We start from the raw sequence: 25,402 nt of genomic DNA, 5'->3' as shown, positions 1-25,402 counted from the left end.
CTGCATTCCTCTCTAGGCCACAGGCTGCGCGCAATGAGGCTTCAGAAACTTGATGTGCCACCTCCGTTTTCTGGCCTAAAAATCACTAACACTCCAGCAGTTTGTCACCAAGGGTGAAGTCAGGGTGTTTTGGGTTTCGTGGGTAGGTAAGAGCATGCGTTTTGGGGTTGGATACCTGGATTCAGGTATTGTCTCCAGTATCTGCACAGGCTGTGTGATGCTGGACAAGTCACTTGTCCTTTCTGAGACTTGGTAGCCGTCTGTATAAAATATATATTAAAAAGTATATCAGCTTTGTACACACAAACACACACACGTATATATACACACATATGCATAGACACATCCACACATGCAGTCTACACATGTGTACACACGTGTACCGCACACACCCCTGAACACATAACGCACATGTACGCACGTGTATGTCTTTGTGTATGTGTATGGGTCTCCTGGGTTATTGGGAGGTTAAAATGGAGTGCTCTAGGTAAAGAACCTGGCTCAGAGCTTGTACAGGTGACAGCGTGGCAGCTGCTGTATGTCACTTGGTACCTCTTAGTTCCTGTTCTCCCCTCTCTCTCTCTCTCTCTCTCTCTGTCTGTGCGTGTGGGGCATGAAAGGTGTGCTATTCCTGTTTACTCACAGGCAGCACACGCATTTACCTGGGGCGTTGAATGACTACGCGCTCTCCCTGAGGCAGGCGGACTGTATTCCCGATGTGGGAAGAGAGCATTCTTTATGAAAACAGGTTCCAGTATTTTGAGTTTAGACCACGTTTGTCTTTAGAGCCTGTCAGTTATGTCTGTGATGACGCCACAGGCACCAAGGGGATGGTGACACAGTGGAAAGACCTCCCATTGTCTGTCATCGCTTATTTCCCCTCCCTGAGTCCTAGGCAACGACCCGTCTACTTTCTGTCTCCATGGATTTGCCCATTCTGGACACTTCATGTAAAAGGAGTCATAAGATATATATATACGCAATAATGGTGTGCATACCGCACCCCACTTTCTCAGGGTGCTGGTGAGGCTCCAAGGAGGGAGCACAAACGAGCTTTGTGATGTGAAGGTGCCTAAGGACGCTGGTCAAGAGTGGGGAGGCGTCTCTCCGGCGGGGAGCCCAGTGCCGTTCTGACCTGGGTCCCGTCCCCACGTGTGTGTGGGCCTTGGTTTCCTTGCCTGTGACCCAGAGAGATGGGGCCAGGGGCGCTGAAAGTCTGGTTGGGTTCTCACATTCCATCCAACACTTAACCTCTTTGCAACACAGATTCCCATGTGGTGGAAAAACTAAGGAAATTTAAAGTAGAATGCATCCCCCTCTATCCCTCCCAAGATGAGCCTATAGTCATGTCCATTCCGGTTGCACTAGGACTCTGGGATAATTTGGCTGAGCGCCCGTTTCTGTGACTCTCAACAACCGTTTCTTAGCTAAAGATATACCTAATGACTGGAAGGTGTGTGTACATTTAATGTAGCTTCTTCCCATCACCTCCTCCCTCCCATTAGTAGCCAGATGGCGTGACTTGGAGTCAAGGATGTGTTGGCATCAAGGAAACGTGGGGACCTGGTCAAAGGAGTTAGTCAATGACTTTCTGGAGCAAACCCATTTTATTTACAGCACTGTGCAAACTTTGTGAAAGGGAGACTTGAGAAAACATGGTTTCTGTACAATAAAAGGGAGCCTTTGGGTTCTAGCATGTTAGAGTTAAGACCCCATATCCACCTCTGTGATCTTGGGCAAATTGCTTAGCTTCCCTAAGCCTCAGTTTTCTCATCTGTAAAATGGAGATATGTACTCTCTCCGACCTCTCAGGATTGTGAGGATTAAACTAGAAAGTAAGTATAGAACACCCAGATCAGTGTTTTTTCAGCCCCCAGGTCATGATCCATTATAGGGTTGTGAAATTAGTGGATTACAACCAGTTTATCTTAAAAATGAAATGGAATAGAATGAAATAGAAATGATCAGCACTATTTACCCGTGACAAGGTAATAGGTATTGTTTTCTGAGACCTTTCGTCCTGTGTTTCAGTGTGTTTGTATGCCACTGTGTGTGCAAGTATGTTCTGGGTGGTGATGTCAAATGGGTGACCTCCTGTGTAGGTCCCATTAAATAACTTTGTAAGTCATTGACCCCGATGATGTAAGTTATGACATCCCGAATCAGAATTACTTGGGGGTGCACGTTATGAATGAGATTCCTGGCTCAGACCTCCACCATAATTTGGGAGGGGCGGACCTGGGAACCTGTTATTTAAATAAGTTCGCCCTGATACAGACATATGATGTAGCAGGAAGTCGAGCTTATGGTGGATGTTCAGGATATGTCAGTCTGTCCCCTTTGTCTCTGGCTTGTGTTCCTTCTCAGAAGATCTCTCAGGCACCCGACGCTCAGGGCACTGTAGCAGTTACAAGTCCGCACTTGGGAAGAGCGGGCACATTTTGGTCTTGCGTTCAGACTCCACCATCTGCAAGTGGTGTGGCATCACTGCCTAACCTCTCTGACCCCTCGTCTGTGAAGTGGGGTGGCAGGCCCCGCCTCCGGGGTTGCTGTGGGAAGTTAGTGAGATAACGATTGTGGGGGACCCAGCACAGGTCCAGGCGTGACGGGGAGGCCAGTCTACACCAGCTCCTCCGTTTTAGTAGCGTAGCAGGAGGCGGGAGGTGGAATAGTAACAGTGGTGGCGGTGCTTCCATCCAGGGCGTGGTGGCCTTTCAACAAACGTTTAAAATTAATGCCTGTCTTCGAGAAGTGTGTAGACTGTATTTGGCTATAAAGGTAAATGTATTTATGAAATCTTACGTGTCCTTGCTGGAAGTAAACTAAAATAATATATTGCCGACACAGAGAAGTAGATGGAGCGACCTCCAGTATCTTTCTGGAAATAAATGGGTCTGTCTGTAGTTTTTTTTTAAGTAGAGGAAAATGTTATTGAACTAAAGCGATTGGACAAAAGGTTTTTCCTTTCTAAGAGCTGCAAGAGTACGGTCTTTGCTTACGTGGTCGCAGACTGTCTGTTTCTGTGCTGCCCTGTTTGAGCATCTTTCCGCAGTGCTGGGGACCTCGGGCAAGCGGAGTTTCCTGGATCTAAAACAGCTGCCTGTTAGCAAGCCCGAGGGCTGGAAGTGAGGGGCACGGCCTGGCAAAGCAGAGCCGTGCTCAGTGCAGGAAGAGCCTGGAGTCGAAATCCCATATGGAGCGCGTTTCTGGCTCTTTTCTAACTTGTCAAATTAGCCACAATGTGTGTGTCCGTTTTCCTGTCTTTGTCACACTTTCTCTGTGTCCCACGATGATTAGTGGCCTCTGTGTGCTGGCAGTGCTCACCAGCTTATGAACCCCTTGAGGGCAGGGCCAGAGTCTCCCACCTTTGTCCCCAGTGCTATGTCCAGCACAGCACAGGGGCCCCGGAAGGTTTGAGGAATAAATGAGTGAGTCCATAGAGGTCAGCAGATGCTGGAACCGTGGCCTTTTTATCTTGAGAAATTGTTCAGAGTGGAATCTCCCACCTTATTTTTTTAACCTGATGTCAGATACTTTATAGGTATACTTATATGATCGTTAATACACTTGGTGGCAGGGTGGAGGCAGATTTGATATTTTCCACCCACCGCTGGTTTCAGACTTAAGAATCGCCCTGTGGCTTCGGGGGCCGAGGAACCTGCCACAGAGGCGTAGGCCAAGGCGGGGTTCACCCAGAGCTGCGAGCCGGGCTCGGAGCTTCAGCCCCGGAGCTGCTCCTGCACCCCCTCTGCCCCACACCCCATGGCCACTGCCTCCTGCTGCCACCTGCCTTCTTTCAAAGAGTCCTGTGTGGCTTTGAAGGCCATTTCCATCAGAGCAAACAAACTGCAAGGGCTGGGCTCTTTTACCGCCATTACGGCGCGGGGCTCTCTCTACCCCTCTGCCGAGAACTCTTTTCACCACTGTGCTTTTTAAGTTTGCTGTGTCAGTTTGGGTTTTCATCTCCGGTCGGGAACTGAGGTTTCTGAGAAAGAAATAAATGAGTCCTTAGCGTGCACCCTTCTCCAACACCCTTTCCCAGTGCCTGCTTCCTTCCCACAGTCTTCAAAGGCACCAAGAAATGAGGGACCCTGATAAGCTCTAAGATAAATTGCTTTCAGACTATCAGAGATTAAAAGAAAAAAAATCAAATAGCAAGGGCTCAGGAGAGATCAGTGTAAACTCCTTCAAAGCCCTTCTGAATGCCTCCATCAGCTCTGATGATGAGGACACTGGGGCAGCCAGGGGTGGCGACAGGCCTCCTCCAGGATGTGTGCTGCCCGGGACGTCTTTCAAAAGGGCGTGAGAGCACCAGTTCCTGTGTGCAGGTGCCGGGAGTGATGGGGTGACCTGGAAAGTCAAGGGCATAGGAGGTCACTGATGGGAATACATTGACAAGCCTGGACCCTGTGATGTAGCCTGGGTGGCAGTCGGTGGCATCGGCCACTGCAAAACTGGGCAGAAAGTACAGAGATTTCCCCGTGTACCCGCTATCGCCACACGTGCACAGCCTCCTGCACTCTTGACATCCCATACCTTAGCGCTACCTTTGTTACAGTTGATGAACCTACGTTGACACGTGAGTAACACCCAGAGCCCATAGTTTACATTGGGGTCCACTCTCGGTGCTGCACATTTTTGGGATTTGGATAAATGTGTAATGCTGCATATCCCTCATTATAGTATATCCTACAGCGTAGTTTCACTGCCCTGAAAATCCTCCTTGCTCCGCCCGTTCACCCCTCTCTCCCCACTACTCCCTGGCTGCCACGGGTCCCTTTACTGTCGCCATCATTTTGCTGTTTTCAGAATGTCTTATAGTTGGAATCATATAATATGTAGCCTTTTCAGATTGGCTTTTTTTCTCTTAGTAATATGCATTTAAGTTTCTTTCACATCTTTTCATGGCTTGATAGCTCATTTCTTCTTAGCACTGAATAACAGTCCATTGTTTGGTTGTACCACAATTTGTCCATTCATATACTGAAGGACATCTTGGTTGCTTCTAAGTTTTGGCGGTTATGAATAAAGCTGCTTCATCCATGTGTAGGTTTTTGTGTGGACATAAGTTTTCAGTTCATTAGGATAGATAACAAGGAGTGCAATTGTTGGGTCATATGGTAAGAGTATTTCAGTTTTGAGAGAAACTGCCAAACTGTCTTCCAAAATGGCTGCACCATTTTGCATCCCCACCAGCAAAGAATGAGAGTTTCCATTGCTTCACATCTGACCGGCACTTGGTGTTGTCAGTGTTCTAGATTTGGATCATTCTGTAGGTATGTAATGGTACCTTGTTGTTTTGAGTTGCATTTCTGTGATGACATGTGATGTGGAACATCTTTTCATATGCTTACTTGCTATTTGTATATCCTCTTTGGTAGGGTGTCTGTTCAGGTCTTTGGCCTATTTCATCAGATGTAACTTTTGAAAATATCTTCTCTCAGTCTGTGGCTTGTTTTTTCATTCTCTTGACAGTGTCTTTCACGGAGCAGAAATTTTTAATTTTAATGGAGTCCAGTTTATCAATTCTTTTCTTTTTCAAGGATAATGCCTTTGGTGTTATATCTAAAAAATCATTACCATACTCCAGGTCATCCAGGTTTTCTCCTATGTGTTCTAGGAGTTTTATAGTTTTGTATTTTGCATTTAGATCTGTGATCCATTATGAGTTAATATTTGTGGAAGGGTGTAAGGTTTTTGTCTAGGTTCATTTTTTTTTCTTTTGCATGTGCCTGTCCAGTTTCAGCATCATTTGTTGAGATAACTATCTCTTTTTTTAAAAAATAAATTTATTTATTTATTTATTTATTTTTGGCTGCGTTGGGTCTTCGTTGCTGCGTGCGGGCTTTCTCTAGTTGCGGCGAGCGGGGGCTACTCTTCGTTGTGGTGCGCGGGCTTCTCATTGCAGTGGCTTCTCTTGTTGCGGAGCACGGGCTCTAGGCATGCGGGCTCAGTAGTTGTGGTGCACGGGCTTAGTTGCTCTGTGGCATGTGGGATCTTCCCGGACCAGGACTCAAAGCCGTGTCCCCTGCATTGGCAGGTGGATTCTTAACCACTGTGCCACCAGGGAAGCCTGAGATAACTATCTTTGATCCATTGTGTAGCATTTGCTCGTGTGTCAAAGATCAGTTGACTGTATTTAAGAGAGTCTATTTCTGGACTCTGTTCTGTTCCATTTGATCTATTTGTCTGTTATTTCACCAATATCACATACTCTTCATCACTGTAGCTTTATAGTAAGTCTAGAAGTTGAGTAATGTCAGTCCTCCAACTTTGTTCTTCTCCTCCGGTATTTTGTGTTGGCTTCTGGGTCTTTTGCCTCTCCATATAAACTTTATAATCAGTTTGTCAGTACCCACAAAATAACTTGCTGAGATTTTGATCGAGATTGCATTGAATCCGTAGATCAAATTGGGAAGAACTGATGTCTAACAACAATGAGTCTTCCTATCCTTGAACATGGAATAGCTCTCCATTTATCTAGTTCTTTGATTCCTTTTATCAGTTTTGAAGTTTTCCTCATATAGATCTTGTACATATTTTGTTAGATTTATACCTAAGCATTGAATTTTTTGTGTGCTAATGTAAATAGTATTGTGTTTTTGATTTCAAATTCCACTTGTTCATTTCTAGTATATAGGAAAGCAATTGACTTTTGTATATTAACCTTGTATCCCGTAACTTGCCATAATCGCTTGTTAGTTCCAGGAGTGTTTTTGTCTGTTCTTTTAGAATTTCTACATAGGTGATTATGTCATCTGCAAACAAAGACAATTTTAATTTCTTCTTTCTCAATCTCTATATCTTTTATTTCCTTTTCTTGTCTTATTGCATTAGCTAAGACTTCAGCTATGATGTTAAAACGGAGTGCTGGGAGGGGACATCCTTGCTTTGTTTCTAATCTTAGTGGGAAAGTCTCTGGTTTCTCACCATTAAGTATAATGTTAGCTATAGGTTGTTTGTAGATATTCTTTATCAAGTTGAGGAAGTTCCCCTCTATTCCTGCTTTACTGAGATTGCTTATCATGAATAGGTATTGGATTTTGCCAAATTATTTTTCTGCCTCTATTGATATTATCATGTGATTTTTATTTCTTAGCCTGTTGATGTGATGGATTATATTAACTGATTTTAGAATGTTGAATCAACCTTGTACCTGGGATAAATCCCACTTGGTTGTGGTGTATTGTTCTTTTTAAACATTTTGGGTTTTATGTGCTAATATTTTGTTGAGAATATTTGCATCTATGTTCTTGAGAGATACTGGCTTGTAATTTTCTTCTCTTGGGGTGGGTTTGGATATTTTCTTTCTCCCATGAAGACATGGTGTTCTCCCGCTTGCAGGTCTCTGTCTACATTTCCTCTTTTTTTAAAATTTTTTATTTTTTAACATCTTTATTGGACTATAATTGCTTTACAATGGTGTGTTAGTTTCTGCTTTATAACAGAGTGAATCAGCTATACATATACATATATCCCCATATCTCCTCCCTCTTGCGTCTCCCTCCCACCTTCCCTATCCCACCCCTCTAGGTGGTCACAAAGCACTGAGCTGGTCTCCCTTTGCTATGTGGCTGCTTCCCACTAGCTATCTATTTTACGTTTGGTAGCGTATATATGTCCACACCACTCAAGGACACTAGTCATATTGGATTAGGGCTTGCAAACTCATCTTAACTAATTACATCTGTAATGACCGCGTATTTCCAAATAAGGTCATATTCTGAGGTACTGGGGTTTAGGACTTCAACACATGAATCTGTGGGGGCAGAATTTAACCCATAACACCCACCCTCTGAAGAACTGTCATGTGAAATGGCATTAAAGTGAGCTCTGAGAGGAAAGGCAGATGAGCAATGGTGTGATCCTTCACAGAAGCTTCTTCCTAATTGAGAACGTAGCACTGCAGGCAGGTGGGTTGACGAGCCAGCAGCAGCACAGAGTGAACTCCTGACCTGCAGCCTGGGTGGGACGTGGCCTTGGAGTGGTCGGAGCCTGGGGTGGGCGTCCGTACCCTCGGGTTCCGACGCTGCCTCTTTCTCGCAGACCTGGGGCTCTTTGCCCTTGGTCTTGGTTTCTTAATCTGTAACAGTGTAATAATGCCTGTCCTTCAAGAGTGGTCACAAGTCTCAATAAAATAACTTATATGAACCCCTCACACACACCATGCCTTGAGCACTGGAGGGCAGAATACGTGTCGGGCTGTGGAGCAGCCCTGGTCTGCATGGTAGACCTCGAGGCCAAGCCCCGCCCTCCCCTCGCCTGGCCACCTCCACAGGACCGTTGTCTCTAAGGCCCGTCCCTCCCTCCTGAAATGGAGGTGAGGCCGTTGCCCCACTGCCCTCGAGCTCCCCAGGCTGTGCGGGGCCAGCTGGGGGCTGCATGCCAGGCGCTGGGAAAGGCGCGCTGTGCATCTAGCTGTGACGGTGATGGTGGTGGTGGTGGTATTTTCCCACAGAGCCTGAGTTTAAACGAGACAGTCCATTGATTATGCTCTCTTTCTGTTAAGGACAAAAGGAGTTATTCTTGTCCTGTGTGTGAAAAGTCTTTTTCAGAAGATCGATTGATAAAGTCACATATCAAGACCAACCATCCCGGTAAGGTTATGCATCTTAGAGTGGGAGATTGATTTTAAAATGCTTATGTTTATTTTAAGACACAGCATTATATAGCAACTGTATTAAATGGAAATATAGTAAATTCAAGGGCAAGAATTATCTTTTTTTTAAAGCTCAGGAGTTTATATAATTATGTGCTTCATTTTATTCTTTTATCTGGTCTTCAGATACGTCTGCCCCAGTCTCATGATTTCCCCCCCCGTTTTCTAAAAAATTTTTATTAGAGTATAGTTGATTTACAATGTTCTGTTAGTTTCAGGTGTACCGCAAAGTGAGTCATTTATACATATACATATATCCATTCTTTTTTTTTTTAGATTCTTTTCCCATATAGGCCATTACAGAGTATTGAGTAGAGTTCCCCGGGCTCCCCTCCCCTTTTAATAGTAACTGTGACTGCCTTTAGACGGGTCGCTTACCCAGTGCAGACCCGACACAGATTCTACTTCCTTGGCCCCCTTTGTAGGTTCCTGAACCAAGTGATGGTTTACGAGGGGTGTAGGCTCCCTCCCAGGCTGAGGAACCCAGTGAGTTGGAGTGACCGTCACCTTCGCTGTCCTCAACCCCCAAACTCCCTGGGCATCACATGCCTTGTCACTTTTGTTCTCACCGCCTGGGACCCTGCTCCTTGGTTCTGCCCGGTCAATTCCTGTGTTTTCTCGACGTCCTCGCTCAGAGCCACCTTGGGGAGCCTTTGGTGGCCCCCCCCCCATGCGGCCTGTCACGGTGCACTCACCCCTGTACTCTAGGCACTGGTATTCTCCCGCTGCCCAAGAGCCTTGAGGCAGGGCCACTATCCTTAGCGGCTTGTCCCCAGACCCCCGGTGCCACATCGCTCGGGGCCCGTGAGTGCAGATGTGTGCTGTGTGTGCATAAATGGGGAACAGAGCAGCTAGGTCCGTGTCCCTTTTCTCTTTCTCTTACCTTGTGTCTGCTCCTCCTATTGGGGAACTGACCCACTGATTAAAGATGCTATTGGAGAAAAATGAAGAAATAACAGAAGTGCGCTAACCTTCATGTTTCTTCTGGGATTGGGGAGCCTTGTGGCCTTCCTCCACGTGGGGACACGTGGGGTATGTGATTCTCTGACCGCCCAGTTCTGTCCTCCCCGTGTTAACCCGCGTCCTGTGTAACCTGTGTCCAGTGTGGGCCAGGGATACCCATTTAACCCCTTCAACTTTTGCTTATTATTTTAAGTTTTTTATTATGTAAATTTTCAAATGTGTACAAAATACGCAGAATAATAGAAAACCCAGGTACCCATAACTCGGCTTCCACAGTTGTCTACGTTTGGTCAAGCTGCTGGCAGGAGCTGACCCCCACTTTTTTCCCTCAAATATTCTACAGGATATCCCAACATGATGTGATTTCCCCATAAAAAAGCTTCAGCCTGCATCTCCAGCTAACAAGGACTTTTTAAAAAACAGAACTAACACATCACCATTAAAACAGTATTAAAAGTAGTTTCTTATTATCAGTTAGTATTAGTCCATTTAGAGTTTCCTCAGTTGACACAGACTTTCCTTTTTACAGTTGGTTTATTTGAATCGAGTTGTTATGTCACCTAAGTTTCTTGTGTTCTGCAGAAACGTAGGTGACATAAGCCCCAGCCCTGCTTTTTTCCCCATGACGTGGATTTGTTGGGGAAACTGGGTCTCTTTTCCTGAGTGGTTTCACATTCTGCCTTTGTCCTGCTGTGGCCTCGTGATACTGTTTCTCCATCCCTCACATTTTGTGTTAACAGAAATTTAGATCTGAGCCTCGCTTAGATTCTGGTTTGACTTTTTAGGCAGAAGTCCTATCACGTGACGCCACGAGGCCCATCTTAACTCGCCGCGTCAGAGCTGTTGGGCTTGACCGGAGGTTCAGGTTCTGTCAGGAGGCTCATTTACATCTAACTTGAGCCAAGCTTCTCTGGCTGCTTCTGGTTATCATCGTGCTTTTCTTCTAGAGGTTTCCATGAGCACCATTTCCGAGGTTCTCGGGAGGAGGGTGCAGCTGAAAGGGCTCATCGGAAAGAGAGCCATGAAATGCCCGTATTGTGATTTCTATTTCATGAAGAACGGCTCAGACCTTCAGCGTCATATTTGGGCTCATGAAGGTGAGTATTTCTCCGTCAAAATGGAGCCCCTGTGTGATTTTGTGTTTCCTTTGGGAATTCTTTAGGAGGAAGCTATATCTCCACATCCCCTGTGGTTAGAATTCCTTTAGTGTGCTGAGAAATGTGTCCGTCAGCCAGATTTAAAGCATTACTCAGTTGCAGTTGCGGTGAGCAGCGGTGTGCATTCTTTGCAGCTCTGGTTGGAGCCGTAGTTAAGCAAATCACCGCAACTCCTGGGCGGAAAGCAAGCTTCAGGAGAGCAGCAATCGCGCTGGCCTGGTCATGGTGGTAACTGTGGTGGCCGCCCCGGGGCGCTGGTGGTGGTAGGCAGGGGGGGAGTTGCTGGTGTCTCGGGTGAAGGAAGGCCAGGAGGACGGCAGAGTCCTCTGATTCCGGCGGCGGGGGACGCCCTGGGTGGAGACGAAGCCAGGCGAGGAGGAAGGTAGGCCGTGCCTTGGGGTGCCCGCCTGTGAAGGGAGGTGTGGGCCGTGCTCTGGGACGCTGGGCAGTTGGAGGTCAGGGTGCTGTTAGGGACGGCGGGGCTGTGCCTCTCCGTCGGAAGAGGACGCCACTCTCTTGGTGCTGAGGCTCGGAGCCCTGGGGCCAGGGGGAGCCCTTCCTGTGAGGCAGGAACCTGCGGTGCTGCTGGCAGGCAGACAGGACGGCTCCACGGGGGGGAGGAATAAGTATTTTCTGCGATACGGGATCAAGCGAACGGTTCAGTAAAGAGAACAGTAGCTGATGGAGTAGGAACCTGGACGCGGCAGAAGGAGCTGGACCGAAGCCGAGGCTGGGAGCCGCTTTTTCATTGACCAGCACGCACGCGCCTCGGCTCTGTGCCGCCGGGCGCACCCCACAGCCTCGTTAAAGCCTGGGCCTCCTCGACTGCAAGGCCGCAGGTAGTACAGACGAGGGGTGGCCGTGCTGGGCGCACTGAAACGTGCCTGTCATACCCCGTGTTCAGGTGCAGACACAGCTCCCCTCCCCCGTCAGCGCATCACACCAGGTGGTAAGGGCTCTTTGCTGGTCCATTCCCTCTGGGCAGTGAAGACCGGGCCAGGGCTTCTCGCCTTGAAATCAACCCTCGGTGTTTACTACAAAGTAGGTCCTCGGTAGATGTCTGTGGAACGAAGGAGGAGTAGCCAGATGGTAAGACGCCCCTGCAGTCGAGCCGTTAGCCCAGCAGCGGCGACCAGCGTTGTAAAGCTCTGCTTACTTTATGAACTAAAATATGCTCTCACATGTGATCCTGCGTGCCCGATCCTGGGGACTTTTGCCAAGGCCCTTGGTTAATTTTTGTCACTTTAACTCAACTCAGGTGAATGAACGTCTGCTGCTCCAAATGCTCGAGTCTGTGCCCTCAGAGGTTCCAGACTGTGGGGAGAGGGGGTGTAAGCTACTCACTGTAAAGTGCTGTGGGCAGTGCAGCAGTAGTGACAGGCGGGATTTGGGTGCACTGATGGGGAGGCAAGGAATTCTACTGCAGGCCCAGGAGGAAAGGGCATCCTAGTTGGAAGGCATAGCACGGGTAGGAGCACGGCCTGGGGAAGTGTGCGGCGTGTTTAGGGACCAGCAGGTGCACTGCTTTATTCAAAATGGACAAGGAGATGTGCGTGTAGATGTGTGTACATATATGTTCCTTCTGATACACACACGTATACATGAATACATGTGTATATCTATTTTTTCTCCTCCGGTAGGTGTGAAGCCCTTCAAATGTTCTTTGTGTGAGTATGCAACTCGTAGCAAGAGTAACCTCAAGGCTCATATGAATCGTCATAGCACTGAGAAGACCCACCTATGTGACATGTGTGGCAAGAAATTCAAATCAAAAGGGACACTGAAAAGCCACAAGCTCCTTCACACTGCTGACGGTGAGTGAGTGACCCCACAGGGAGTTTTTCCCCCTAAAAGTGTGGTTGGAATCTTACATCCCGAGTCCAGCGGAAACCGTGGCTGCACCTCGAGCAGGAAGGAGCCTCTGTCTTTGGAATTTCCGTTGTGAAGGAGAGCAGGGTGAGCTCGCCTGCTTCCTCACTGCCCTGTGCTCAGTGCTGGAGCCGTGCTGACCCCGCCAGAGCTTGCTAAACACTCGCTGGGGGTGTGTGTGTGTGTGTGTGTGTCTGTGTGTGCGCGTGCACTTGTTGGGGGTGGATGTGGAGAGGACGCTCCTTCAGGGAATAAGGCATCCTCAGGAGGCCTTGATCTGCAAGTTTCAGTCCTGTTCAGCCCTCCGTCCCCACCCGAGCCTGACGGTCTTGCGGGGTGGCCGTGACCACATCTGACTTGACGCTTCAAGGGGATGCCCTTTATCATCCAAGCTACCTCAGGGTTTCCGTATTCAGTCCAAAATGAGACTCAGTCTAAAATACAAACAGCATTTGGGCAGGTTTGACCTTGATAAAGTACACCTGAGTGGATTTCGGGTTTCATTCATTCACTAAGAACCACTGACCCAGTTCTTCCTGTGTGCTGCCCTCTGCCTGGGATACAGGGTCAATAAGGAACAGTTCCTGCCTTCAAGAAGTTTCTAGTCTAGCGGGAGGAAGAGGAGCTTGTGGGCCATGGGGAAGGCGGGCGCTGGGATGCGAGGAGCTGGGAGCTCTGGGGAGGAAGGTGTACGCCTCAGTGACCGGGAAGGTCACCCTGAGAGGGGCCCGATAGAGAAAGAAAGGCTCAATCACAAAATTATTTTAGGAAGACAGGCAGCCAGACCATAAAAGACCTATAACATTTAAAATTTTCCTTTAGAACCCCAATTCTGTGAGGGTCTTGTCAATATTACATGTAATGAGATTAATAAACTATACCAATACATTGTTATTTTAGCACAATGATATACAAAAATTGGAGTCCACTATAAAAACTAAAGTGATTTCAACAGAGATTTTTGATTTCAGAGTGTAGAGGATGATCCAGCCGTTAGGTTCTACCTTTATTTTAAGATTGTTCCAGGGGATCTCGTCCTGTGTGCCGTCAGGGAGCTCGAGGGGCTCGGCTGAATGCTCGGCCTGGGATGCGTCAGAATTGAGGATCAGGGCTTGCCTCAGGCTGAACCAAAGCCAGGGCCCTGCTGTTCAGACTTAAGCAGTGTGCTGTAAATTAAAAAATCCATAATCAAAGTAATTAAAGATACAATGACAGTAGAGCAGTCATATCCTGAGTAATGAAAGCATTAAGTCCTGTAATTATTCGTGGATTCTTACACCTCTGCCAGCAATAAGCCTCACTGCTATTTCTTGACATGGTCGCACAGTATTCACTGAAATCCCTAAAGATACAGTGCCAGTTATGAGAAGCGGCCGTCCCCAGAGCCAGGGAGGTATGGCGTGTCCACTGGGCTGCGAGGGCTGGGAAAGGCACTGTGGCCTCGTGCCCGGCTCTGAGGTCTGGGCTCGGTGCCGAAAGGCTTTGAGAGGATGGGGCACGCGTCTGATCAGGGATTGTGGACGGGCCGTCCTGGGTCATGCAGGGATGGGGTTGGTGTGAGTAGTGGTATCACAGCAGGCATCCCAGGGACACTCAGCCTGTCCCGCCTGTCACTTCACTTGCTTCCCTGAGCTCTTCAGCAGGAAGGGGAATTCAGATGGACAAATATGTGTGTGGAATCAAAGCAGTAACACGACCTTCCCAAAAGGCTTTATGAAATATTTTCTTAACAAAGCAGGAAGTTTGCATGGTTACTCTTCATTTTCTTTCCTGACCTTCTTGGGAGGATGAGGTATTTGTAAAGTCATGTCTTATTTTCAAACACTCGCCGGTCTGGGAAGAAGGGCATCAGTCCTCGGGTGTGACCCGAGGAGGACAGTGGGACAGGGGCATCCTCGTTGGACAGCTTCTTCCCTACTTGGGCCTCGGTCTTGTTATGCTGCAAAATAAGGACGTGAGACCTTAACGTTTCTTGGGTCTCTTTAGCCCTTGATGCTCTGTGATTCTAGGAGGCAAGTGTAATGGAGTGCTTCAGATGTGGAAATGTGCGGTGCAATGTCATTTTCTCTGGTCTAACTTTGGGGTGACCACTTCTTCCCCAGGCCTGCTGGGACTCCTTTGTGTGTCTGTTTTGACACTTGCTGTGGTGTCATGCCTTCTCAAAGGCCAGCCTGGTGAGTGGAGTCCTGGGTTGTAGACCAGCTGTTCATCTCCATTGGTGATCTGTTCTGTAACTATAGGCTATTCTTTTCCTTTTCAGTTTTAAAAAAGCTTTAAAAAACTTTAGTTACACCTCTCACCCATTTTTTGGTAGTACTCACATTTTATTTTGCTGCTTTCTGAAAGCTTTTTGTACCTCAGTGGTTTGTCATAGTGTGCAAATATTTCCCTCCAGCTTACCATTTGCTTCTATGTTTTTAGCGTATCTTTTTATATATAGATGCTAAATAACTAGCATATTTAAATTTGTCAGTCTCTTCCTTTATGTTTTTTCCTATTTCCATTTATTTCTCTATGTTAAAAGAAACCTTCCCCATCTTAGGGGAAAATTCTTTTGTATTTTCTTCAAGTTTTATTTCGTGGGTTTATAACATTTATGAAATTTAATATTCTTGACACTTATTCTGGTGCAAGGTCTGTCATAGGATTCTTTGTTTCTCAACAGTTATCAGTTGACTCAGCATAGTTATTGAGAAATCAGTCCTTTCCATTTTGTTTTGACATGCCAGAATTTCTCAAGATGTTGGGTGTATTCTGGGATTTTGGTTTGTTTTGATGATCTTTGCTCTAGTACATTGTTTGGCAAGATACTGTTTAAAAAATTATAATATTATGCATACATATATTATTCCCTTTTCTTCTTTTTTTTTTTTGTGGACATCTGGTTTTTCTCATTTAATTATTATTTCTTTGGGTAATCTGGATGGCCTCATGAGCTGTTTGACAACAGCTGAAACATGCTTTGAATTCCTCGGGGAAATGTGCTCATACTAGGGGCCTGGCTACCTTGATGAGGCTCCCAGCCTGTAACCATAGAGTTAGCTCTTTATTTAGAAGCAGGCATGGCTTTAAAGCCTGCCTGAAATTATTTGGTTTTCCGTGCAGTTGTATCAGTAATAATTCAGCAGGTTGCTCCTCAGAGAAGCTACATGGAGTAGGCAGAGCTGGGGAGGCTTGAGTCTTGCCTGCCGCTGCCTGGTAGGGTGACCTCGGCTCAGTGACTTCTCTGAGCCGCAGTCTCCTCCTCTGTGAAGTGGGAATAATTATACCCCCCTCGCCTAGTGGGTGCGAGGTTGGAAGGGCAGGCGATGCATCCCTCCTCGTCTGGGCTTTTTCCCATGCTTCTGGCTGCCCCTCAGTCTCCTTTCCTGGTGCCTCCTCAGCTCTGACCTCTACATCTTGCGAGGCCGCAGGGCTCAGTCCGAGGACTCTTCCTTCTACACCCTCACCCTAGGTGATTCTCTCTGCCTCATGGCTTTACACACCGTTTACGTGAAGGCTTCCAAACTTCCATTTCCAGCCCCGTCCTCGCCCCCAGCCTTCAGCCCTGCGTCTGCCACTGCCCACTCAGCATCTGTGCCTGTGTCTGGAAGGCCCCTCAGACTTAGCGCGTGCGTCTCCTGTGGTCCAGGGGCCACCAAACTCTGTAAAGACACAGTACATTTTTTAGGTTTTGAGTGTCACCCAGGGCTTCCGCTGCATATTCGTCTTGGTTTTAGTTAGTTTGTTTGTTTTCACAAAACCTTGAAACATGTCCAAGCCATTCTTAACCCCCAGCTGTTACAAAACAGGAAACAGGCTGGATTCGGCCCGCGGGCTGTAGTTTGCCGACCCCTGCTCTACCCCATCTCAGTAAATGCAGCTCCTTTTCAGGCGCTCGGGTCAGAAACTTCGAGTCACTCCTGACTGTCTTGCTCACACCCTGCAGATGGTCCTTTAGCAAATCCTGTGTGTTCTTGCCTCGACGTGATCCAGAATTCTGCCACTTCTGGGCGTCCTCACGGCTTGGCCGCTGTCCCCTCTTGCCTCTGTTCTTGCAGTAGCGTCCCAGCTGCTTTTCCTGCTTCTGCCCTGTCCCCACAGTCAGTCCTCTTGCACGCGTCTCAGAGTGACTGCCAAAATCCTAACTGTGATATCTCTGACCCCCTCACCCTGCCCCCGTCTCTGGCCTCATCTGCGCTGCTCTCCCCTGACTCTCACCTCTCCAGACGGATCGGTCTCCTCCCTGCTCTGCAGATCTGCCAGGTACATGCCCATCTCAGGGTACTTGCCCTCCCCCTGCCTGGTGTGTTCTTCCCCCCCAGATGCCTGAATGGATACTTCGTTCATGGCCTTCAGGTCCCACTCGAGAGTCCTTCTCTCAGGAAGGCCTTCCCTGGCTACACTGTGTGTTTAAAATCTCAACATCCCACCAGATCATCCCAAATCCCCTCGTGTTTATGTTTTTCTTTTGGCTTATCTTTCTCTAGTGTACTGTAAAGTTTTCTTGTTTGTCTTTTTTTTTTTTTTTGTCTCTACCACTGGGACTCTCCCACTAACTTCATAGTTTCTTCCATGTTTCTTACTGTTTCTTCTTAGAGCTATCTTTCTCTAATGTGCAATATATATATATTTTCATGATTTTCTGTGTCTTCCACTAGACTGTAAGCTCCTCAAGCAGGGATTTTTGACTTACTCTATTGGTTTTGTTTTTTTTGTTTTTTTAATACTATATACCAGCATCATAACCTTACTATTTTTTTTAAAAAATTAATTAATTAATTAATTTATGGCTGTGTTGGGTCTTCGTTTCTGTGCGAGGGCTTTCTCTAGTTGCGGCGAGCGGGGGCCACTCTTCATCGCGGTGCACGGGCCTCTCACTATTGCGGCCTCTCTTGTTGCGGAGCTCAGGCTCCAGACGCGCAGGCTCAGTAATTGTGGCACACGGGCCTAGTCGCTCCGCAGCATGTGGGATCTTCCCAGACCAGGGCTCGAACCCGTGTCCCCTGCATTGGCAGGCAGATTCTCAACCACTGCGCCACCAGGGAAGCCCCCTTGGTTTTGTTTTGTATCCCCAGCACCTAACAGTGCCTGACTTGTAGTAGGTGCTCAATAAATTTTTGTTGATTGAATAAGTGAAGGAAAATGTAAAGTGCCTTACATAAAGTGGATGGGATGTAGGAGCACTCAGAAAGTGCCAATTCTTTTCTGCATCTCATCTCCCAGATAGTTCTAGCAAATCAAATGCTTGTGAGTTAGAAATCTTAAAATACGGTAGAGGAACTCACTGTTAAATGAATCTTCTTGGGTATCTTTTAATGAAGTAGAAAGGAATTGAGTAATTACCCTCTCCTTTACCTGCTTGCGAATCTAACTTTTCACTTGTATTGGCTTCTTTAAAGTGATCTATTCCTGTTTATTCATTCCTGTTTCCCAGAGGAGCTCATTACTGTGCCTTAGAAGAGATAGGCCAGAATGGGTGAAGGTTTCTGTTAGAAAGGTTTGCCAGTTGTTATGTACGAAGAGAGATACTGATCTGTAAAGGGCCCGATTAAACACTTTGCATGTATGCCAGTGGGTGCAAGAATTTAATGCAGAAATCATGCTGGTAACACATCTCCCCGCTTTTGACTTTAAGGAGGGTCTAGACACGTGATGTGTGGTCTAGAGTTTTATACATGATTCTGCCCACCCAGAGCAGATGGGGGAGGTTAAATGGTGCAGTGCCTTTAGGTTACATAATCAAACAAGAATTCTCTAATCATGAAATAAAAAGCTCTTTGAAGTTCAGTGCTAATTCCTTTGGGTCCCCTCCTTCTCCCAATCCAACCTGCCCTCATACACTGGAGATAAGAAGTTTTCTGGTAAAATTTACAAAGAGGAATTATCCAAGCTTCATGCACTCTTGTGTGTGTAGTAACTGGACAAGTGGAGAGCTGAATGTGGAAATTAGGTCTGAGTGGAGGAAGTACCACTTTTTCCCTTGCTTCTTCGATTTATAATAAGAGATCCCATGGCTATACATCGAAATATTCTAGGAGAGGTAAGTATGGAGTTTTTTAATCTCCTCTTTCCTCTGAAAAACAGTCACTCTAGCGTAGAGTAGCTGCACTTATCCATAGTCTTTTTACTTCTATAAACATACACTCTAGAACCAAGAAGTAAAAAGAAAATGGTACCTGAGCAGCCAGATGGTTGATCTTACCAGGTTCCTTTACTAGGCTTCAGTGAGACTGGTCTCGTCCCTCTTAGCCTTCCTCCAGCTTACTCCTGGAGAACAGGTCGAGGGTCAGGGGTGGGAGTGGGGCAACAGCGTGAACACAGTAGGTTTCCGTGGCTTGTCTTCACGGGCTGGTGTCTGGGTGATGGGCAGGAGAGGGGAGGGCTGACTTTAGGACCCAGGAGTCCCAGTTTCTGTGTGCACCCTGTCTGGGGCCACCTGAAGCTCTTTTTCTGAGGTTTTTATAAACCATAAGAATATATTAACGCATATATGTGGAATCTAGAAAAATGGTACAGATGAACCTATTTGCAGGGCAGGAATAGAGAGGCAGATGTAGAAAACGGACATGTGGACACAGTGGGGGAAGAGGAGGGTGGGACGAATTGGGAGATTAGGACTGACGTAAATACACTACCATGTGTAAAACAGATAGCTAGTGGGAACCTGGTGTATAGCACAGGGAGCTCAGCTCGGTGCTCTGTGGTGACCTAGGTGGGTGGGATGGGGGAGGGGGTGGGAGGGAGGTCCAAGAGGGAGGGGATATATGTATACATATAGCTGATTCACTTCGTTGCACAGCAGAAACTAACACAACATTGTAAAGCAAAAATACTCCAATTAAAAAAAAAAAGAATAACTGAGCTCATACTATAAAATGAACTGTACAGCTTACTGAACAGTTAGCTTAGACTAATACACAGATTAACTGTTGAATAAGGCTTGGTTACCTACAACCTCACCTGGGTAGAGGGGTCTCAGCTGCAAATACCTGGCACAGAGACTCTAATTTAATCCTGTTCTGGTGCCTTGCCCTTTCGTGGTCTTTCATCGAGCTCTGCCTTCTGTTTCTTTCTCTGTCTAATGCTGATCCATTCCTCCTTGTATCAAAACTGATGTACTAATTACAGAGAATCATCCATCCCTAAGCTGCTTCAAGTTCAGCTGTTAAAGTACAGAGACTTCTTAAACTGCCTGTTTATTGCTGTAGCTATTTCTGTTCTGAGTTGCCATCTCACAAATTACTGCAGATGCCAGAACTGCGAAGATGTGTGCTTTGCAAAATGCCTGCTGCAAAATGCCTGTTATGCTTCCTGCAGGGGGCTTCTCTAACTTTAGGCGGCAGACCCGTGTGTACCAGGCTGTGTAGAGAGGCAGTACGGCAGAGTGAGTAAAACCTTGGGTTCACGGGGGCAGTCCCCAGTCGGAACCACTTCCTGTCTGAATGACCTTGAACAGGTGCTCTGTCATCCCTATTTGTAACATGGGGGTGATGAAGTTTCCTGTGTATGGGGATGTATTAGTTTCCTATGGCTGCTGTAACAAACTACCACAAGTTTAGTGGCTTAAAACAACACAGATTTATTATGTGACAGCTCTGGAGGTCAGAATCTAAAATCAAGCTGTCAGCAGGGCTGCATTTCTTCTGGAGGCCCCAGGGGAGAATCTGTTTCTTTAACCTCTCTGGCTTCTAGAGGCTGCCTATATCCTTTGGCTTATGAGCACCCGCTTCATCTCAAAGCCAGCACCATAGCTCTCACCCCCTCTCTCTCTCCCTCTGTTTCTTTCATCACATCTCCTCTCGGAGTCTGAACCCCCTGCCTCTCTCTTATAAGGACCCTTGTGATTTCATTGGGCCCACCTGGATAATCCAGGCTCATCTCCTATCTCAAGATCTTTAACTTGAGCACATCTGCAAAATCCCTTTTGCATATAAGGTAATGTTTACAGGTTCTGGGGTTTAGGACCTGGGTATTTTGGGGGGAGGGCATTATCAGCTTACCGCAGTGGGGTTCTGGGGAGGTTTATTGGGTTCACGTTGAGTGTGGGTTCATTCGAAGTGGTGTACGTATACCTGCTCCGTTAGGGATCGGTATTCTCATGTTCCCAGCCACTCTCGACACAGTGTACAAATGGATATTTGTGGTGATTAATCTACATCATCTGTGTCATTTAGGAAAGATCAAATTACTCTTCTCTCAAATATTCCTTCTTTAGGAAGGCACAGTGCAAGAGTTAATATTTAAAGAGTGAGTATCAGTGTTGAAAAGGGTAAAGGCAGTTTTCTGAAAAATTTGCTTATGCAAAATACCACCTTTTTCAGTAAGACTGGATAAACAGTCATAAGAAGGCATTTTCACTTTTATGCCTCCAGATATTACCAGTAATAGTTCATATTTATGCAGATTTCTTTCTTTAAATATTTTAGTGTTCCTTCAAATTTGAGGTACACATGAAGTTTGATTTGGCAGGAGTTATTTAATTTAGCAGATATTCCAAACATGTTGCCTTAAAACAGAAGTTTTCCGTCACTGTCTTTCTTTGGTTTCTGATGGAATCCAAATGCCAGAAGACAAGGGGACAGTTTTATTTTCTTCTGACGGTTTAAGATTTTTCTGCCATTCCATTCGGCCCTGGTTTTATATAGAGCTCTATTTAAAGAAACTAAGCAGCTGGAACCATCCTCAGGGAAACTCATCAAGCAGACGAGGGTGCAGTAGGAAACAAAGGAAGCCAGCAGGTGGTGTGTGCTACCTTTTTTTTAAAGTATTTTTTTCCAGTTCTATTGAACTATAGCTCATATATAATGTATTAGCTTAAGGTGTACAACGTAATGATTTGGTAGATGTATATATTGTGAAGTGACTACCACAATAAGTTTAGTTAACATCCATCACCTAGTTAAAATTTCTTTCTTGTGATGATTAAGTATTTTTTAATTTTATTGAATATATTTGACATACAACATTAGGTAAATGTAAGGTGTATAACGTGTTGCTTTGATGCATTTATATATTGTGTCAATAACATGATTGCCATTGCAGTGATATTTATCTCATTACATAGCTGTAGTATAGTATTGTTGGCTATATTCATTATACTGTGTGTTAGATCACTATGGTGGTACTTCCCTGGTGGTCCAGCGGTTAAGACTGCGCTTCCACTGCAGGGGGCACGGGTTCGATCCCTGGCCAGGGAACTAAGATCCCACATGCCGTGTGGTGCAGCCAAAAAGTAAAAAAAAAAAAAAAAAAAGCATCACTATGGCATATGTACTACTTGTTGCAAGTTTGTACCCTTAAATAACATCAGTTTTTATCCCTCCCTCCTTCTCTCCCTCATCCCCATTAACCAGTATTTTTACTCTTTGCTTTTGATTTGTTAGATTCCACATATAAGTGATATCATACAGTACTTGTTTTTCTCTGTCTGACTTACCTCACTTAGCATCATGTGCTCAAGGTCCATCCATATTGTTGGAAATGGAGGATATTGTCCTCTCTCATGGCCAAATAATATTCCAGTGTGTGTGTGTGTGCACGCCACATGTTTTTTATCCATTCATCTGTTGATGGGCATTTAAGTTGTTTCCATATCTTGCCTATTGTGAATAATGCTGCAATAAACGTGGGAATGCATATATCTCATTGAAATCCTATTTTCATTTCCTTTGGGTATATACTAGTAGTGGAATTGCTGGATCATACGGTAGATCAGTTTCTAATTTTCTGAGAAACCCCATATTATTTTCCATTGTGGTTGGACCAGTTTACATTCCCGACAACAGTGTACGTGTTCCCTTTTCACCACATCCTCGCCAAGGTGCTGTGCATTTTCTAAGTGCTGGTCACGAGGCTGGGGGCTTTGTATATCCTGGAGTGAGCCCCACACAGCTGCCAGCAGGTGAGGATGACTACCTTTATTTTTAGGGGCGGAGCCTGTCTCCTCTACTCAGGAGAATCTCCTGCTTGAGCCCAGGGGCCTCAGCAGGGCAGGTGCTCCGCTGCCCCCCTCCCCAGCCCCGCGCTCTTGCACATGCACCTTTCCTTCCGGGGCGGAAGGAAATGTAGGAGGAAGGGCAGTCCTAACCCTCCCAGGGTTGGGGGCACCTCTCGATGTCTAACCCAAGGCAGAATAACAGGGACTTCTGTTCCTTTTCTCCCCCATCCCACCTCCACATCCTGTCCCCTCTACCTGGCAGGACAAGCTGAGTAGATTTCTGCCTAAGACCTGAGTCAAGGGCTGTGCTCAGGATAGCCTGCCTCCAGACCCTGGTCCTTTTCTGGTGGTACCTGATTTAGCCAGCATCCCACTGCCAGGCCCAGCCAGTGTCCGCAGGTCAGAGATCAGCTTTGTTCCATCAGCCAGTTGGCTGTGAAGTACTCTCCTCCCAGAGGAAACTTGAAAACGGAGGTTCTGCAAAGATGGTACCTCACCTACTGAGGGAGGAACAGAAGTAGTGGAGGTGACATTTCTACCCCCCGATCTCCCATCTTTGAACGGGAGTTGCACCATCACACATTTTGAGGAAGATAGGAGCTGCTGGTGAAACACCGTGTTTCCGGAACGAGCAGCAGTATTCGCAGTGGAAATGTCCAGCAAGCCCAGCGCTCGGAAAGATGCCTGACGGGAAAGCACAGGTGCGGAGATCGCCGACTGTGTCTTTTTTCTTACCGCCTGCAACAGCCGCCAGGGTCATTCACACACTGCCATGCAGCCCTCACACTTTATCCTTGAACTACCCGTCACATCTTGTCTTTCCTGAACTAATTTGGTGCCAGTTCCTGAGCCCCTTCTGGGGAAGGTAGCCTGACTGTTTGGTTCTTGTATTGTTGTTGTTTTCACCTTTTTAAAGTTAAAGTATCACACACATACAAAAAATGCATAATTGCTAAGTGTTCCACTCAGTGGATTATCACAAAGGAAGCACACCGTGTAACCACATCCTAGGATGAGACACGAACATTGCCGGTCCCTCAGGAGCCCTCCTCACCCGTCCCCCGAGCTGTTCCCCTTCACTGCTCCTCAAGGTAGCCACTACCCGGACTTCTGACACCGGAAGGCCATCTGTCCTGTCTTTGAACTTCATATAAACGGATTCGTATAAACGTGCTCTTCTGTGTCTGGCTTTTTCCTTTGCTCGTTAAATTTGTAAGGTTCATCTGGGTTGTTGTGATTTTGACATTTAACATCTGGGCCTTTGGATCAAACAAGAATTTCATAAGTAACTGAGATTCTAAATTCTGTCGTTTGTAACGAGGAAGACTTTGTACCTTCAATTAGCTTTTCTCATTGTGCCAGTGTTTTTGCAGTAAGCTTGGAGTGCTTCCCTCAAAAGAGTGTTTCTCCAGGGAGTGGTATGACTCTGCTTTCTTTTGTTCTCCTTCCTGACGAGAATTGGCTCAGAGTGACTTCTGACTGTTTAGAAAGGTTCAATCCTGACTCAGAAGACAAGAAATGACCACCGTGAGATGATTCACAGAATTAGGCCACTGTCTTTTCTGTGCAAAGAGGAGGGGCAGAGATGCCTAAGTCAGTGTACAGCTAATCAAGGCTGGGCGGTGTTTTAAAAGACAGTGAACTCTTTTGAGCTTCAAGTTTGGGAACCACTGATACCACTTTATTGTTCCACGTTGAAAGACCCGTCTTCCGGACTGTGGGCAATAGCAAATGGGATCCAGCGTCCCAGCCTTTCAGAGATGGGTGCTAATTTACCAGAAATGCTTTTCTGTTACACAGAAAACATTAAAACCACAGTCACAAAAATCTAACCCCTTCCTACAAGTATGCCCACAGTTCTATCACACAACAAATGAATTATTCTTTAAAAATTTTTTTTCAACCTTTATTCCTGTTCAGATGGAATGATTACATAGTTGTGATTAAAGGATAAATATCATTCTTTTAGCTTTAAAATTACTATTAGTTTTTGTTGCTGTAGAGTCCATGAATAATACATTTAAGAGGTGTATAATGTTCCATTAAGATGGTGATCCATGAGTTACATAACCATTCTCTTATTTTGGGGCAATGTATTGTTTTCTTTTTTCCTCCCGTTATTACAGCTTATGTTGCAGGGAATGCTTTCTTGCATTAATTAATTAATGCAAGAATTAATTCCTTAGGACATATTTCCAGGAGCAGGGTGGCGCTTTCGTTTTGGTGGCTTGAATCATGCATTGCACGGCCAGCTTACTCTTCAAAAAAATCGTACCAGAAACATGACAGTGTTCTCACTGAACTCGTTCATATTTGCATGATATTAAACATGTTCAGTTTCTTAGTTTAATGGATATCAGATCTTACCATTTTATTATACTTTTTAGGGATTTGATAATCATGAAATCAATCAGGTGAATTAGAGGATTAGCTGGATTACATGAGTAACGGTGCGTGAGGAATTTGTAACGTTGACGGGTTCATAGCGCTGTGTGCAAGTGTTTGCTGTCATTGGACTTCTCTTGATTAATTAAGTCGGATTTAATCCTCTCTTGAGTGCATTGTTTGTTCATGTCCTTTTTTACGTCTTTGCCTTGAGGGGTCTTGGCGTTTTATATTCATGCACCCACTGATTCATTCAACAGCTGTATTTGCTGGGACTCTTGGTTGCCATTGTCAGAAATTCACTTGAGGTCACTGAAACAGAAAAGGGACATTTATTATATCCTACAGAGACATGCGGTCCTTGCGTTTTCCGTTGCTTCTTCACAGGACTGTCCTCACCTCCTCTTCTTGTGGCTGGGCCCTGTCAACCTCCCACCTTAGCTTGACCGT

At 46.1% G+C, this 25,402-nt stretch overlaps 1 protein-coding gene across 19 annotated transcripts in view; it reads left to right on the top strand.

Moving 5' to 3' along the window:
* The window catches only part of ZFAT (zinc finger and AT-hook domain containing), a 452,145-nt gene that overhangs the window by 165,456 nt on the left and 261,287 nt on the right, over window positions 1–25,402 (top strand). For all 19 annotated transcript variants that reach the window (XR_009697705.1, XM_061172112.1, XM_061172111.1 and 16 more), the window contains 3 exons: window positions 8,510–8,597; window positions 10,570–10,719; window positions 12,420–12,593. Coding sequence is in view for 18 of the 19 variants with exons in the window: in XM_061172112.1 (XP_061028095.1) it covers window positions 8,510–8,597; window positions 10,570–10,719; window positions 12,420–12,593 (412 nt within the window). In the remaining variant the exon portion in view is untranslated. The remainder of the gene's footprint in view (window positions 1–8,509; window positions 8,598–10,569; window positions 10,720–12,419; window positions 12,594–25,402) is intronic.

Source organism: Eubalaena glacialis, chromosome 17 (genome assembly GCF_028564815.1).
Source record: "Eubalaena glacialis isolate mEubGla1 chromosome 17, mEubGla1.1.hap2.+ XY, whole genome shotgun sequence".
NCBI lineage: Eukaryota > Metazoa > Chordata > Mammalia > Artiodactyla > Balaenidae > Eubalaena > Eubalaena glacialis.
Note: the sequence above shows the minus strand (reverse complement) of the source record. Positions and strands in the feature narration are given on the sequence as shown.